Source organism: Lipotes vexillifer, unplaced genomic scaffold, assembly GCF_000442215.2.
Source record: "Lipotes vexillifer unplaced genomic scaffold, Lipotes_vexillifer_v1.1 scaffold413, whole genome shotgun sequence".
Taxonomy (NCBI): Eukaryota; Metazoa; Chordata; class Mammalia; order Artiodactyla; family Lipotidae; genus Lipotes; species Lipotes vexillifer.
This window is the reverse complement of record NW_006769725.1, coordinates 1,613,477-1,632,325: the sequence shown is the minus strand read 5'-3', so window position 1 is coordinate 1,632,325 and position 18,849 is coordinate 1,613,477. Positions and strand designations below refer to the sequence as shown.

At 35.2% G+C, this 18,849-nt stretch overlaps 1 protein-coding gene across 2 annotated transcripts in view; it reads right to left on the bottom strand.

The window, feature by feature from the left end:
- The window catches only part of DOP1A (DOP1 leucine zipper like protein A), an 87,733-nt gene extending 79,973 nt beyond the window's left edge, over positions 1-7,760 (bottom strand). For both annotated transcript variants that reach the window (XM_007445881.1, XM_007445880.1), the window contains exons 1-2: positions 7,623-7,760; positions 4,711-4,892 (exon numbers count right to left, since the gene is read on the bottom strand). In XM_007445881.1, coding sequence (XP_007445943.1) covers positions 4,711-4,892; positions 7,623-7,760 — 320 coding nt within the window. The remainder of the gene's footprint in view (positions 1-4,710; positions 4,893-7,622) is intronic.
- Positions 7,761-18,849: the final 11,089 nt, after the last annotated feature.

Below are 18,849 nucleotides of genomic sequence, written 5' to 3'. Positions count from 1 at the left end.
ATAAAAATGAGGAAATCCTACCATTTGCAACCACATGGATGGATCTTTAAGGTATTATACTGAGATAAGTCAGACAGAAAAAGACATACCGTATAATCTCACTTATAGGTAGAATCTTAAACCAAACCAAAACAAAACAAAAAAACACCCAAACTCATAGAAAAAGAGATCAAATTTGTGGTTACAAGAGCCAATGGTAGACGGAGGGGGAATTAGAAGAAGGTGGTCAAAAGGTACCAACTTCCTTATAAGAAGATATAAGATGTAAGTTATAAGTTATATAGTTATAAGTTATAAGATAATTGAGTACTAAGATAATTGAGTTATAAGATAGTTATAAGTTATAAGATATATTGAGTACTTATAAGATAATTGAGTACTAAGTTATAAGATAATTGAGTACTAAGAATGTAATGTAAAACATGATGACTACAGTTAACACTGCTATATGATATACAGGAAAGTTGTAACAGAGTAAATCCCAAGAGTGCTCATCATAAGGAGAAATTTTTTTTCCTTTCTTCTTTTCTTCTTTTTTTTCTTTTTATTGTATCTATATGAAAAGATGACATTAGCTGAACCTACTGTGGTAATCATTTCACAGTATATGTAAATCAAACCATCATGCTGTACACCTTAAACTTACACAGTGAGGAAAGTCAATTATTTATCAATAAAACTAGGGGAAAAAAGAGTAATTCTAATAGATAATTCTGTAATATCAGAAAGCAAGAGACCATGACTCTCTTTTTATTTCTGTATCCTAAATCCTTAACACCAAGTCCTGCACTTGCAAAGTGCTTAACAAATGAATTAAGAATCTGTCTTGCTCCTACTTTATACAGAAAACAGAGGTCATCTAGTGGGAATTCCCTCAACTCGCCACTTTCCTGCCTTCAAGTTTAGGTAGTACAGTATGACTTAAAGCTACAGTAGTAACCTCTTCAAAGCTACCTTGCCCCAGGGCCCAATGTCTCCTTTTGCCAGGGCCCTGCTTCATCTACCATCCTTTTTCTTTCCTGTAATTTCTTTCTTCCTCCATTGACAATTGTGCTTAAATCTTTCCTATGACTCTAAAAAGAGAACAAATTACAACAACAAAATCCCCAAACCTTTATCTTAACTACCTCCTGGCTTGAAGCTGCCTTCCTACTTCAACTTTTGGGGGGGAAAAAAAAAGCACTTCTCCCAATTTATCACCTCCCACCTGATCTTCAATCACGACACTTCTACCTGCTCTACTGAAGCTGTTCTCCATACTGTCACCAATGTCTACTAATTGCCAGATTTGATGGTCTATTTTCAGTCCCTACTGTTTCATGTGCCAGTAATATTTGATACTATTCACCACAACTTTCTCTTGAAATTCTTTCCCCTTTTGGCTTCAGGTGAGCTCTGTCTCCTGGTACATTTTCTATCTCTGATTCTTCTTGTTCCTTTCCAATGACTACTTTCCTCCACCTGCTCTTTAAATAATGTGACTCCTAAGTATTCACAGAATGGTCTCATTTCTTTACCCTCCTTATTATTCACAATGTACTGGGTGATCTCAATCATTCTCTTGGCTTCAACTGCCACCTGAATACTAACTGCCCTAAAATCTCTCTAGCCTGAAGTCTGGGTTTGTATTATCGAAAGTTTACTTTACATATCCATTTAATATTTTACGCTGCTCAAACTACATGTCTAGCCTTCTTAGTTACACCTCTGTGTACTGTATCATATTAAAAAAAATAAGTTTGAAGACACAATATGATATTTTATCATATGATAGGTTATAGAACTTTAATTATTTGTATTTATGTTAAAGCATAAACCTTGAGATTAACTTACTTAATAAAAAATAAAGAGTCCAACATTAATATAAACTTTAGTTTTTAAATTAGCTATACTTCTAAAACATCCACAATAACAATTTTACTCCATAAGGTATGTGTATATAAGAATGTCTGCCATATTTAGACATGGTATCTAGAATTAATTTATTATTCTTATATAGCATATTGCTAATAAAATTAGATATACTGCAACTTCGTAAAACAGCTGTTTCTTAAAGTAAACTTTCTGTTATTTAAGAGTTTAAAAAGTAGCAGGCATGAGTTATATAAGAAAAGTCTTGCCTTACGAAAGGAATCTATCAGTTACTACATGTAACTGAGCAATTTTCAGCTTTTTATTAAAAAGTGCGGTTCCTTGGAATATAGTGTTTATTATTAAAAATACCTATTACTGACTTTAGGTTCTATTTTTAAACATCCATGCAGAATTTAAAGAAAGAGAAAACACATACACAGTAAAGTAGATCAATGAAGTTAAAAGTTTGTTTTTAAAAAGACTAACAAAATTGATAAACTCATGACAAGACTAACCAGAGTAAAAAAGGATGTCTGCATCACCAATGTCACGAATGATAGAGGAAAATTGGATATGCACATGCAAAAGAACGAAATTAGACCCCTATCTTACACCACTTACAAAAGTTAACTCCAAATGGATTAAAGACTTAAATATAAGGCCTGAAACCATAAAATATAGAGGAAAACATAGAGAAAAGCTCCCTGACACTGGCCTTGGCAATGATTTTTTTGGATAAGAAACCTAAAGCAAAGGCAACAAAAGCAAAAATAAACAAGTGTGACTACATCAAACTAAAATGGAAGAGAGGATAAGATATGGGGAAGCCAGAATGAAAAGTTCTAACATATGTTTAATCATAGTTCCAAAAAAGGAAGAGAGAATACATGGAGTAAAGTCAATTTAAAGAGACTCCAGAATTGATGAAAGGTATTGATTTACAGATTTTAAAATCCCAATGAATCCCAACCAGGATAAAGGAAAAGATATCTACCTCTAAATATATCACAGTAAAACTGCAGAGTACTAATGACAAAGACGTAAAAGTAAATACGCAGACTTCTATGAGCTGATATTTGATTAGAGACCTGGATTAAAGCATTACAGGGTGAGGAAAACAAAGAAAATGAGGAAGAATAAGCAGAGACCTATGTTGTCAGAATGGAGTAAACTGGGTAGAAAGTGGTAGGAGTTAAGAGGTCACTGACACAGACTGGGCCAAAGTATATAAAGCCTTAAAAGCCATAGTAAGGGCTTTGAATTCTATTTTTAAGTGACAGGAGGAAGTCAATGGAGGTTTTTAACAGAGGAATGACATTACCTATTCAATGTATTAAAAAGTTTACTCTGATACTATGCGGAGAAAAGGGTGTAAGAGAATAAGAACAGATGTTATATGAATATTCGGAGGCCAGTAACAAAGACCAGGCTAGAGATAATGCTTACTTAGTGTGGATGCTGCCAGCAAGGGTAGAGAGAGGTAGATGTATTTGGAATATGGAACAATAGCTAACATTTATTGAGTACTTATTACATGCTGTACATTGTTCTAAGCACTTTACATATATTAACTCTCTTAATTCTGTTAACAATACTATGAAATTGATCATCTTATTCCCATTTTTGCAGATGAGAATACATACAGAGAGAGGTGAAGAAAATGGCTCAAGATCACAGAGCCAGCTAGCTGTAAATATGAATTGTCTGACTCCACTGCCTCTGCTCTTAACCACCACGAGATAGAACTCTTAGCGACAGAATGTTCATGAAAGGAAGGAGAATATGGGCAAAGAAAACAAGATGTCAAGTGTAAGTCTCAGATTTCAGGTGTAAATGGATGGATGGTGGTGCCATTTACTGAGCTTTAGTGCACTGCAGATGGCCATGTTTATGGGAGAAGGTGAGATTAGTTTGGAGCAGGTTGAGCTTCAGATGCCTTTAAAGAGCCACACTGAGGTGGCGAGTAAGCCAGGAGTTTAAAGCAGAAGTCAGCACTAGTGATACCAAGTTGGGAGTCTGCACATAAAAGATAAATCATGGCTTGGATAAGCATGCCCAAGGAGAGAATATAAAGTGAAAACATTAGGTACAGGACTAAGCAAGCCTTAAGGAACTCCATATGTAGAGTTTAGGGAAAGCAGAAAAGGCTGGTAAAGGAGACTGAGAAAGTAACAAAACTGGAGAATGCAGTATAACAGAAGGCAAGAGAAAAAGACTATTTTAAGTAGAGAATGGTCAACTATGTTGAAAGGTGCTAAGAGATCAAGGTATCTATTTTTTCTCAGGGTAGTTCTCTAGCTTAAAAACATAGAATGTACTGTAGTCTCAACAATTTTGAAAAAAAATAAACTTTTCAAAAATGACATCTGAGAAGGAAAAATATTCTTGTATTAAGAAATATTAGGGACTTCCCTGGTAGTCCAGTGGGTAAGATTCCACATTCCCAATGCAGGGGGCCTGGGTTCGATCCCTGGTCAGGGAACTAGATCCCACATGCATGCTGCAACTAAGAGTCTGCATGCCACTACTAAGAAGTCTGCATGCCACAACTAAGAGTACGCATGCTGCAACTAAAAGATCCTGAATGCCACAATGAAGATCCCGCATGCTGCTACTAAGGCCCGGCACAGCCTAAATAAATAAATAAATAAATCTTAAAAAAAAAAACAAAAAAAAAGAAAGAAAGAAATACTGTAAATTTTTCTGAAGTATTTATTTATCAAAATATTTAAGACTGACATCTGAAAACTTTCACCATTAAGGACTTTTCAATTTTTTACCTTTCAGTGCAAAAAGCATAAGATAGCTAAAAATACTTTTTACTTACATGCAAATAGACAGTAAAATTATTCTCACCTATATAAAAAAAGATCTTTGGCAAGTCGCTTAGGTCCAATGATTTTGAAGATAATTTCATATGTTTCAAGTGCCTTCCGATGAACTCCACCTGGTAATGCTGGATGTAGACATTGAGCTAGGCGTTTGCCTATGGTCAGCTTTTTGGGTACCACTTGGTACTTTGCATTATTTTGTAAAACCTTGAAGAAAACATTTGAATTCAGTTGAGAAAAATATTACATTTCATTTTATTTCCATTTTCTAGCATAGTATTACCAAAAATCCTTACAGGACTTCTTTACACTCTGAAAAAATTATGGAGGATGTCAAAAAACTTTTGTTTTTGTCAGTTACATCTGTCAATACTGGATTTAAAATTAAAACTGAGGATTTAAAAATATTTATTAATTTGTTAAAAAAATAAACTCATTACGTGTTAAGAGAAATAACATTTTTATGAAAAATAACAATGCTTTCCAAAACAAATTTGTTCAGAAGAAAGGCACCGTTTTAGATGTCTACAAATCTTTAATGTCAGTCAGCCTTCAACCTATTTTTGATACACTGTTTGAAATACATGAAGAAAATCGAACCTCAACATAGATACTTTGTTGGAAGAGGAACTGCTGTACTATATCATATTATAGCAAGTAATTCTAGTGCTGACAAGAACATACATGAGATTATAATTGCCCATTTGCTTTTACTAACCTCCCAATTGGGCCAAATACATGTTGCTGTATTTATTCAGCCACTACATTTCTTTAGAGATGATGGTCAAGGCAGAATTTAAAGAAGAAGATGCTATCTCACAAATCACTCAAAGGAGATTAATTATTTAAGTGATAAAAGACTTACAAATGCAGTTCTTCAGAGTATTATGGCAAAATGCTGATAGAATACTAGAAAATGAACACTCAGAATGAATACAGTATAATAGACTAGAACTGGAATTTAGATGAAACAGAAAAGAAGTCCTTTATTTTAAAAAATAAAGAACTGAGGTTAAAATATATAAAATGAATGATCTGCCAAAGGCAGTACAGAAGAGAAGCACTAGATTTTCCACTTCATAAAAAAAGCGGAGGGTCTGAGGTCCACTTAGATATAACATTTTCAATGTTCTTCCCACTACAAGCCTTCAATCCAGTTTTAAATTGGATGTAATGAATGTGAATAAAATTAGACCTATGAATGCAAAGCAAATCAAGGGCACAACACTAATAAGACTCCAAATACAAAACATTTTTATTTTTTGAAACTAGCTGCCTTCCATTTCTAGAATATTACTTTGAATTTTGGATGCAGGAGCAAAGAATCAATAATTACATATACTTTAAAGAAAAGTATAATTATTACCAGAAGTACTTCTGTAGAAGGAAACTTAATGATGTGTAACACAAAATGCCTCAATAAAGAAATTCTACTGATACCAAATAAATTTTTTTTAAAAAAGCAAAATATAGCACTATTTTCTAAAAGCACTTGAGTTAGAAAACTTGTATAAATGAGGTATAATAATTTAGTATATTAATAAATAAAATTTTATACTAAAACATATTTAGACCATCTTCAACAAATTTATATATATATATAAAACCCTTGCCTTGTTTCACCATGATTTTAGGTAAGTTTCACCAATGCCTTGTATATCCTATGTTATATTATCTGGATACAGTGAAATCTGTTTTCATGAATACTGATTAAGTATAAAAAACTAATTATGTACTTAATTAGGCAAATTAATTTCCACAATTTAATGAACTGCTTTTACACGTAGTTCCTAATATATCTTCAGAAAGAGACCCTTCAGGACAAGAAAGGACCTAACTACCTTTAAACAAACTCATATTTTTGGATGCAATTTCTTGGGGATATTGTAAAAGTTTTGACAATTTATCAAACCTCAAATGATAAATGTTAGAAGTTAACACGTCAAACAGAAGTCTGTGCATCTAATTTTAAGATAAATCCTTGGCATTGAAAATGAAGGCTTTTCTTTTTAAGATATCAGGGTAATTATCTATAGTATGAGGTTGAAAACTAGTGCTCTTGGTATGTATTTTAAGACAAATTTCTTTCCTAATAATTGTATGCTAAGCTGTTTGATGTTAAAATAGTTACCGGAAGAGCTCGCCCTTCATATCTGCTCCCCTAGTCCACTTAATACTGAGTAGCATTTGTATTCAATAACAGCTATTAAAAACAAACCCCAAAAGCCCCCAAAATAAAAACTATGTGTGTGGAGTGAGAAAATTTTGATCTAAGTTAAAAAAAAAAAGGGGGGTCAAAATTTAAAGCTACAAGTTGATCAGTGATGCCACCACAATAACAGTGGATAACAACAAAAAAAAGGGGTCAAAATTTAAAGCTACAATTTGATCAGTGATGCCACCACAATAACAGTGGATAACAACCAGACATGTGAAGAAGGATCATTCAAGGCCAAGCTCCAAGGCCTAAGCAACAGCTTGTCACTTTTGTAAAAAGTACTGACTATAACTAAGAACTGCCTGGACATAAAATGTTTTCTTAATGCTACATACCATTTGGAAAGGACACAGCAGTTACTGCTTTCCACATGCAATTTTTCATTCTGCTGCTAGGAACTCCAGAACCATATCCGATGCTCATTTACAGAAATTTATTAACCTTCATGGTTAGCATATTTGCTTCCTAGTCTTGTGTTTATAGGTAATAAAGGAATAACTATATTTTTCAAGTACTGTTGTGATTTTGGCCTCCAAAAAAAAAAAAAGTCTGACTATATAGGCATGCAACTCATGAAGTAAAATAGCAGAGTCAAAAGTAATTCTGAGGTTTAGTTATGTTTTTAAATTCTTTACTTCAAGGTTGAGAGAAATTCAGTAAATACAGATGCAGACTTCTGAGTTTTACTCCATTTTATGAAAAGAGTAAGACAGACATACCTTATTAAGTTTTCCAAGTGCTGATATCAAATCTGCCCATTCACTGGAGTATTCAAAATTCTTTAGTGCTTTATCAATTGCAGCTACATAGTTTCTGTATTTGGAGTCACTCAATAACTCCAGCTCTTCTGTGTTCATCCTCCCACAGCGTCCCACTAGAGGCAAATTCCAAAGTCATGTAAAATCATCACCTACAAAAAAAGTCTGCAGGAGGAACCAAAGTTACAAAGTAAAGTATTAAAATGGGTTCAGAGTTAATGGCTAACTTTAAAATGTTTCTTGAGTTAGGAGTGATCAAAACTTCAGTCAGCTAGTATGCAGGTTCATGGAAGTATTCAAAGACAGCTTCAAAGATAACTACTCATGTGTTCCTTTCTAGAAACTGGAAAAATGGCTGAGGACTTAGGGATTTATAAAGGAGGAAATATTCCTGTATTTATTTCATTTTAGAAATCATGTTACTTCTTTGTCATATTTGCTGATGTAACATTCTGATACATACTCCTCTACTTTGTTTTGATCCTAAAATGCACTGACTGGTTATATTAGAAACATCAAGGACATTAAAACAATAACAACAACAACAGGAAAAAGAAAAAGAAATGAATGACTTGGAGATCATCTAATTTTATTACGTGATAATGGGCATATATAGTATGAAACAACATAAGCTGTTTGGAATTAATAAAACTTTTAATAAAACTGACGAGTATATGAGGTAGATGAGGTAGTTTAAAATATGTCCACAAATTCTTTGATATTACTTTCAAAAAGCACTGCCTAATTCTCCAGCCCTGTGAGCTGGATTCTGGGACTCAATTCTAATGAAAATAGTAAGGCAGAAGTGACAATTTGTAATGGCCAAAAGTAGGTCATAAAAGCACTTCAGCTTCCTCCCTGCTCTCTCTCTTAGATCACTAGATCTGGGGAAAGCCAGCTGCCACATCACGAGGACACTTCAAGGAAACTTATGGAGAGGTTTCTGTGGTAAGGAACCGAGGCTTTCTGCCAACAGCCACATGAATGAGCCACCTTAGAAGCAGATCCTTCATCCCTAAGAAAGCCTTGATTTGACTGCAGTACCAACTGACATCTTGACTGATTTCATGAGAGATCCTGAGCCAGAACTACATAGCTAAGTCTCTCAAATTCATGACCTAGAGAAATTTTGTTGTTTTAGGCCACTGAGTTGGGGGGTAGTTTGTTACACAGCAATAGAATAGATAACTAATATGCAGTAGTAACAAGGAATTGAGGCTCAACTTAAAAATCAATGTGGGGACTTCACTGGTGGCACAGCGGTTAAGAATCTACCTGCCAATGCAGGGGACACGGGTTCGATCCCTGGTCTGGGAAGATCCCACATGCCGCAGAGCAACTAAGCCCATGTGCCACAACTACTGAGCCTGCACTCTAGAGCCTGCAAGCCACAACTACTGAGCCCGTGTGCCACAACTACTGAAGCCTGTGTGCCTAGAGCCCGTGCTCCACAACAAGAGAAACCACCGCAATGAGAAGCCCTCACACACCACAATGAAGAGTAGCCCCCATCGCCTCAACTAGAGAAAGCCCGTGTGCAGCGATGAAGACCCAACGCAGCCATAAATAAATAAATAAATAATTTATTTATTTAATTAATGTGGCCTCTCCACCTTTTTGGTGTCCTATCTGACTTTTAACTTTGCACCCTTCTCTAGAGCTGGGTTTGTGGATCTGCAAAAGGATCTAAGAACTAGCCAATACAATTAAATGAGGGTTAAAAAGTCTTTCACAAATGGCTTTGGGATAACTGGATATTCATATGTAGAAGAATGAAGTGGACTCCTTCCTCACACCTATACAAAAATCAACTCAAAATGAACCATAGATCTAAATGTAACAGCTAGAACTATAAACTCTTAGAAGAAAGTACAGGAATAAATCCTCAAGGCCTAGAGCTAGGTCTTCTTAGGATTTCTCAGAAATAACACTAAAAGCAGCATAAGCAATATAAACACAAACAAGGAGAAAATAAACTGGACTTCATCAAAATTAAAAACCTTTCTCTGCTTCAAAAGATACCATCAACAAAGGGAAAAGACAACTGACAGAATGGAAGAAAATATATCTCCCATATTTCTGATAAGGGACCTGAACTAGATATATAAAGAACTCTTACAAGTCAATAATAAACGGACAAATAACTTTGAAGTGGGCAAAGAATATGAATACACATTTCTCCGAAGAAGATACACAAATGTCCAAAAAGTCCATGAAGTGATACTCAACATCATTAAGTATCAGGGAAATGCAAATCAGAACCACAAGATACTTCATACACACTAGGATGGCTATAATAAAAAGGACAATAATAAGTATTGGCAAAGATATGGAGAAACTAGAACACTTGTACACTGCTGGTGGGAATGTAAATTGGTGCAGCTGCTTTGGAAAACAACCAGGCAGTTCTCAAAATGTTAAACATAGAATTACCACACAACCCAGCAATTCTACCCCTGGGTATGGTATACATACTCAAGAGAAATGAAAACACGTCCACACAAAAACTTGTATACGAATGTTCAAAGAAGCATTATTCATAATGGCCAAGAAGGGGAAACAAATCAAATGTCTATCAACTGATGTGTGGATAAATAAAAAACAATGAAATATTATTCAAGCATAAAAAGGAATGAAGTACTGTTACATACTATGATACGGATGAACCTTGAAAACATTCTGCTAAGTGAAAGAAACCATGTATTTTATAATTCCATTTATATAAAATGTCCAGAATAGACAAGTCTTTAGGGATGGAAAGTAATTAGCTTTTGATTAGGGTGGAAAGGGGAGTGAATTGGGGAGAAACAGAAAGCAACTCCTAATGAGAACAGGGTTTCTTTTGGAAATGACAAAAATATTAAAATTAATTATAAGACCCACACACCTACGGTCAATTAATCTTCAACAAAGGAGGCAAAAATACACAATGGGGAAAAAGTCTCTTCAGCAAGTGGTGCTGGGAAAGTTGGACAGATGCATGTAAATCAATGAAGTTAGAACACACCCTCTCAACATACACAAAAATAAATTCAAAATGGCTTAAAGACTTAAACATAAGACATGACACCATAAAACTCCTAGAAGAGATCATAGGCAAAACATTCTCTGACATAAAATGTACCCATGTTTTCTTAGGTCAGTCTCCAAGGCAATAGAAATAAAAACAAAAATAAAGAAATAGGACCTAATTAAACTCACAAGCTTTTGCAGAGCACAGAAAACCATTAAAAAAAACCCAAAAATACAACCTACAGAATGGGAGAAAATATTTGCAAATGATGTGACTGACAGGGCTGAACTTCCAAAACATACAAACAGCTCATAGAACTTGACAACAAAAAAAACAACCAAATCAAAAAAATGTACAGAATACCTAAATACCTAAATTCCTTCTCCAAAGAAGGAATACAAATGGCCAATAGGCACATGAAAAGATGCTCAACATCACTAGTTATTAGAGAAATGCAAATCAAAACTACAATGAGATATCACTTCACACCAGTCAGAATGGCTATCATTAAAAACTCCACAAGTAACAAATGCTGGAGAGGATGTGGAGAAAAGGGAACCCTCTTGCACTGTTGGTGGGAATGTAAGCTGGTGCAGTCACCATGGAAAACAGTATGGAGGTTCCTCTGAAAACTAAAAACAGAATTACCATATGATCCAGCAATCACACTCTTGGGCATGTATCCAGACAAAACTCTAATCCAAAAAGTTCATATGTTCATAGCAGCACTATTCACAATAGCCAAGACATGGAAACAACCTAAATGTCCATCGACAGGAGGAATGGATAAAGAAGACGTGGTATATATACAATGGAATTCTACTCAGCCATAAAAAAGAACAAAATAATGCCATTTGCAGCAACATGGATGCAACTAGAGATTATCACACTAAGTGAAGTCAGAAAGAGAAAGACAAATACCATATAATATCACTTATATGTGGAATCTAAAAGATGAGACAAATGAACCTATCTATGAAACAGAAACAGACTCACAGACATAGAGAACAGACTGGTGGTTGCCAAGGGGGAGGGGACTGGGGGAGAGTTGGAGTGGGAGGCTGGGGTTAGCAGATGTAAGCTATTATATATGGAATGGATAAACAACAAGCTCCTACTGTATAGCACAGTGAACTATATTCAGTAGTCTATGATAAACCATAATTGAAAAGAATATAAGTAATGTATACATATATATAACTGAATCACTTTGCTGTACAGAAGAAATTAACACAACATTGTAAATCAACTATACTTCAATTAAAAAATTGTTTATAAGGATGGTTACACAGCTCTGTGAATATACTGAAAACCACTAAATTATACACTTTAAATAGGTGACTTGTATAGTATGTGAATTATACCTCAATAAAGGTATAGAGCTATATATATGTGTATATATGTAAGATATATATCTATATATGTAAGATATACACACATATATAGATATATGTATACATATAAAAATGGGCTTTAGGGATTTGTGCATTACCTCAAATTACATGCAAAATTTACATCTTACATTTTATTGGGGAATAGCCTTTTATAATATTCACAAAAATAGTTTTTAAAGTAATCCTCAAAAAGGCTAAGAATCACTACCCTACAGAATGTACTCTATATTAATAAAAACCTGTTTGCCTGAAAAAAGCTAAAAATCTCTTAATTTATTAAATCAAAATTTCCCTGGTTAAGGTTATACCAAAAAGAAGCAATATGCACTTCCCATTTCTCTATCTCAACTCTTTAATCCATAAAAACAAAACCAGACAAATCCTAAATCCTGTCTTTGGAGAGAATATCACCTTAAACAGAGTCACTCGACATATGAAATTATTCACTTCACTACACCATGTGCCAAGCAGTATGTTTGGATGCTGACTAGAGAGAATATACCTGATTTATTGATGCTTTTTCCATTGGGAGTGGTGAGAGTGGAGAATAAAGTAAAGTAAATCCTTTAAGACCGTTAATCCGCTTTTCTCTTTAAAACTGTGATTTTTTTTTTTTTTTTTATTTTCAATTGAAGCTCACCTAAGCATGGTCATCTTATTCCCACTGAGATGCAGTTGAGGGGACATGAACGTATGGAGGAAATGATGGGATGGGTGATGGGATGATGGGTCTTTCAGTTAGACTTAGGTTTCATTGCGGAGCACAGGCTCCGGACGCGCAGGCTCAGCGGCCATGGCTCACGGGCCCAGCCGCTCCGCAGCACGTGGGATCCTCCCGGACCGGGGCACGAACCCGTGTCCCCTGCATTGGCAGGCGGACTCTCAACCACTGCGCTACCAGGGAAGCCCAAAACTGTGATATTTGACCCTTCGGGCTTAATATAAAGTTTATGAGGAAAAAAACCCACTTTATAGTTATATCTTCATGGTCTGGACTCTCAAAGCAGCAAGCTAAACATAAAGTAGTATTTTGAAGAACTACTCTGTGAAATCCAAGATGACTATGAAATTTAAATAAGTGAATCAAAAATTATCTCAACTACCTTCCATTTCAAAATTGATTTTGTTTTATAGAAGAGTTGGATATGTAATTCTTCTACTAGGGTAGAAGTCTTTGAGAGCAGGAACTATGTTTTATATATATTTGTATGCTGCACAGCACATAACTTACAATAGTGAATGAAGCTCAAGCTGGATTCACACAAACTGGTTTAAGTGTAATGGTTAAGACTGGGAATAAATTAAAAATTCTGCAAGCTGTTTTATCATTAAGCTATGGTTTCTAAAAAATTTTTAAACTAGATTTAACCACAACTATAAACAAACACACTGCAACATGTGCTTCAGATACCAGATTGACATACAAAAACATTTAAAGCTATAAAATTTGGTAACTAATAAATATTAATACATAGTGAAATATGGAATGAAGGTTAGAATGAACACAAACTAAAACATTTATAAAACATTTATAATTTTTCTTCTGAAAAACCAGAGAAGAAAGAACTGCAAAACCAATTAAGCTTGGGGGAAAAAATCAACTTGATTGGATTTTCTGAAGGTGTATAAAAACAGTATAAAATAACTATAAATTCTAATTCATAAACCTAAGAATGTACTAGTGGTAGACAGAGTAAAGCACGTGTATAAATTTTACTGACAGACATTTTTTTCCTTAGCAGTATTTCCAGTATAAGAGATAACATCTATTTTGAAGATATACAATATTTGTGCATGGGGAAGATTAATCCGAAAATCAATTTACTAGTAATTTCTAACAATGAAAATATAAGTTATCTGTAATTGGGGTATTAATATAATTGTGACGCTAAGTTACCTCAGTTTACATTTTCAGACATACCTTTTTTATTTGGTGTATATATATATATATATATATTTAAAAAAAAAAAATCCCAACCAATAATGACCAGCTAAGTTTCTGAGGTTTATAACTCTTGTACATGTTTACAGCTAAAAAAGTTGAGTCACGTAAGAAATTTGGATTTTCTTATTTATTTAGCTAAAAAATTCTAAATTCTTAAATATGATTAAAAAGAGTACATACAGCATGGGACACATATAATACTAGGTAGAACATCAAAAGCAAAATCTTACGCTTCCTGCAGGAACTACTCAGTATTAACCAATTCTAAAGATATGCCTGGGGACTGTCCAAGTGTTCTACCACATCCCAAGGATGTATATGAATAAATTATTGAAAGCATCATGCAATGCATGGGAAAACCCCTACTTGTTGATTATGAAAGAAAAAGCACCTAAAAAAATGCTATAAAGTTGTTTTTTCCAAAATTTTTTGATGAAACGAAAAATTATCAACCAGTAATTGTTACTATCTAACAAAGGAATGTGGCAATTATTGACAAATCTATTTCATTTTGACCAAAAGTTCTTAATTTCAGTGTTGACACTTTCACTAAATAATCTTTAGCAAATCATTTATTTAACCAATTTATGAAGCTAGTTACTCCAGAAAATTAGTAACTTCCCTGGAGGGCTAACAATACAGATAGAAGAAAACACCTACCAGGTATTTCACAAATAGGTTAAGATCACCCACTAGAACCCTGATGCTCTGTACTTCCCCCAACCTGACCCAATCTCAAACCTTCAAATGGTATATATGCTAGGAAACTCCAAACACGGGATCAACAGATCTTCAGCTTTTCTCTGCAGGTCCTGCCACCTGCTGGTCTTAAGTATATTCTAAGGATAAGACCTTCAAAGCAGCAGAGGTAGCAGCATCTTAGCTAACCTTATATTGTGCTTAACTAAATGCCAGACACTGTTCAAATGCTTTGCATATTTAAATTCATTTAATCCTATTCGATCTTTTGAGGTATAGGTACTTACCCTTATTACTGTCAACATTAACAGATAAAGAAACTGAGGCATAGAAATATACGTGACACAGTTAAATGGCAGAGCCAGGGATTTACACTTAAGCAATCTGGCTTTAGAGTTCTAACTGAACCACTGCTCTTCACTCTCATGGAGACTTTTTTCCTTTTTATATCCAATCCTACCTCAGGGCCAGGGAGTCAAGTGTCTTTCTTACTCCCTCTATAACACTTACCTGGAAATTCCAATTCTGGTTGAGCTCAGTTATGCCTGAACCCAAGCACCTGAACATCGCCAGAGAAAAATTATACAACTAGGCTGACCAACTGCCCTTTAAATTGAGAAACACAAACCTCAAACACTCAACACTGTTCTAATCCACCATGTTTCCTTTATAACCTTACCTGACTGACACAACTATTTCATACCTTCTCTTCTCAAAGCTCTAATACCACCTTTTCTCCATCACTGCTAAAGACCAAGCTTCAAATTATGTAAGAAAACAGAAGAAAAAGGAACGCTCTTACATTCCCTCCAACAAATCTACAAACCTATCTCCACCTATATCCATATTCTCCACTTTCCCTCCTGCTCTGAGGAACAAAGGACCCTCCTCCTTTTGCCGTGTTCTGGATTCCATCTCCTCTTGCCTTCTCAAGACTTTTCCCCAAGTGCTTTATTGGCTTTCTCTCCTCCCTCAGTACCAGTTTCTCCTTCTCTACAGGATCATGCTACACATAAGCCCTGGAATCTCTCATGGTGAAAAACTAAAATTAACAGCCTCCCCTCCACCCCCATAGGCTCTCTGGCTGCCAACCCATTTCTCTGTTCTCTATTATTACAAAACTTTGTGAAAGCTTTCTCTGTACTCACTATTCCATGCCCTTATCTCCTATTCACTCTTCAGCCCACTCAAAAATGCCTCACAATGCTGTCCCTCCAAGAAAACCACCCATGTAAAGGTTACCAGGAAAGTGACCAAAGGTCACTTCTCGAGCCCATCATCTTAATCAACTTCTCAGCAGCATTCAGTACTTTGTTCTTGGCTCTCAAGGTATGTTCTGACTTCTCTAATCAGTCTTTTTCAGTCTATATAGGCTTCTTTTCTCTATTTGAATTTTATTTTATTATTTTTTAAATGCTGAAGTACTTCAAGGCTCAATCACAAGCTCTCCTCTCTCCTCTCCCTTAAGTTATCTCCTCTAGTTCTACAGTTTCAAATAGCATTTAACTGATATAGCCTACATATATTACCACCTCTTCTATTATTTCCTCTTCTATTCTTCTAACTGGTTGGCGTCAACTCTAGCACGCCACTGAATCCTGCTTCTATTCTTGAGTGCTATCGTCCACAGAGAAGCCAGAGATCTTTTAAAATCACATTGTATCATTATAAGAACATCCAAACTCAAATACAGCAACATGTTTTGCATTGCAGGGCATCTTGCATTTGCTATTCTCCACACGTGGAAATTCTTAGGTCAACTCTTTGTGAGGCAAATTCCTTCCCATCTCCAAGTAATATCAAACCCTCAGAGAAGCCTTTCTCAAGTAGCCCACACTTGGCCCACAAGCTTAACATCTACTCTAGAATATCACATGATTACCCTCCTAGCACTTATTACAGTCTGAAATTATCCTATTTATTTGCTTGTTTCCTATCTACCCTCCCTCACTGGAATGCAAATGTCATGAGATCAGGAGCCCTACTGGACTTGTTCATTCCTGTATCAGCAGTCCCATAAAAGTGACTAACACATAGTAGGCCCTCAAATGCTTTGAATAAATGAATTAGTCAATGTGAACACAGTTCACAAACCATTTTGCTTCGTTTCTCTGAGAAAAGCTTTGTAGAAAACAGAATTAGTTCTATTTTTCTAACCAGTGTAGCCAACATGCACTCTCTTCAAACAGACTGTATTAATAATTGCTATTAAGTGCTTTAAAAAATTAAAAGATTCTCCTAAGAACACCTATAAAAATTGTGCTGTATCCAATTATATTTTATAATTATAATTTACCAAATTATAAATTAGTTCAGTTTAAGCTTCAGTATTAGGCATAATTTCTTAATGTGGAAGATGTCATTCTAGCCCTTGTGAAAGGAAATCTGTTAAGTACGATACTCCCAGAGGTCTAATCTTTTAAAATTAATTAGGTGACAATCTCATGTTGAAGAAAATTCTGACAAAGAGTTTTACTATATTTAGCTATATTTTCACTTTTGCTTTCAGTAAAAACTATAAAAATTAAAACCTAAGATATGAAAAATCAAGAATCCCAGCATTCCATCAGAGTGAAAAACAACAAACTTGATTTAATTTTGCTTTTTCTTCCCATAGACCTATACAAAAGTATACATCTGTTAAAAAGTCTTTGAATTCTATAAAAGTGGTAACTTAAGGTTCCTTGTAGCTTTAAATTCTGTGATTTTTGTGACACATAAGCAATATTTAGAAAAGTAATTTAGAAAATAGAAAAGCATGGGTACATATTACAACTTAAAATGATCCATTACTGGGTAGCTGGGAGCTTCCCCGGTGGCGCATTTGTTGAGAGTCCGCCTGCCGATGCAGGGGACACGGGTTCATGCCCCGGTCTGGGAGGATCCCACATGCCGCAGAGCGGCTGGGCCCGTGAGCCATGGCCGCTGAGCCTGCGCGTCCAGAGCCTGTGCTCCGCAACGGGAGAGGCCACAGCAGTGGGAGGCCCACGTACCTCAAAAAAAAAAAAAAAAAAAAAAAAAATTTCTCACTGGGTAGCTGGGATTCTACTTTAAGCATCAAGTAGTAAATAGCTATAATAGTGAACACTAAACATATGCCCTGAGTTAAAGATAACCATCCTGCCCCCAAAGCACACCAGGCAAATAAACATTGCCCATACATTATTCAAGATGATGATATTTACAGCAACTGACTTAGGAATTAATTACTCCGTGGCAGGCACTACACTAAGCTCTTTTACACGAATTATCTCATGTAATCTTCACAACAAATCCATGAGGCAGGTATGCTCATGGGTCCACGTACATATGAATGCTTCAGTGTTTGAGGTTCCACAGAGAGTAAAGGGAGGAACCTGACAGAACTCTGGCAGGCTGACTCCTGCATCTGGTCCTTAATCACTTATCTTTCTGAACTACTTTTAAATTACAGCTCTTAATTCTTCTGACTGGCATATCCTACCTCTCCTCTGTTTTTCATTTTTCAAAAACCTGTTCAGGCTATCTAGCCTTTCTTGACTCTTTACCTCCCCAGTTTTTAGACACTGTATTTTCTTTTCCTGTTGCACTTATTTCTTAAAAAAAAAAAAACAAAAAACTGTAATAATGTAAGTACATAATATCTCTGTTGTTCCTTCCAGACCTTGAGTTAAGCACAGGGACAAAAGCTCAACTCTGAATACCCCTACCTAGTTCATCGCTTGATATTGCAAGTGTTTAGGTTAAAGTGTAAGGCTAAATGACTATAAATTCTGATGTAAAAGGTTTTGTTTTGTTTGTTACATGTAAAACAGTGATTCTAATTCAATAAATGACTAGAGTGGAAGAGGAACCATACATAGTATTGCTATATATAATATATATATAGTATGTACAAGAACTATATATAGTATGTACAATCTACTTGCCTGAGAAAACAATTCTAAACAAGTAAAAATATGCTCTCAAGTGGGATTAAATCCTAGAGAGGTGCTACAGGTTTGGGTTGTGTCTCCAAAAACAATTACAGGTGTGGCTTCCCCAAATTAATGATGCCCAGGGCTGATGAATCCTGTAGGATCTAGTTTATAAAATCTATTATTAAGCACCCAAGGGATGCTTTACAAGACCCAGTAAAGACAGGTTTTATTTTGTTTC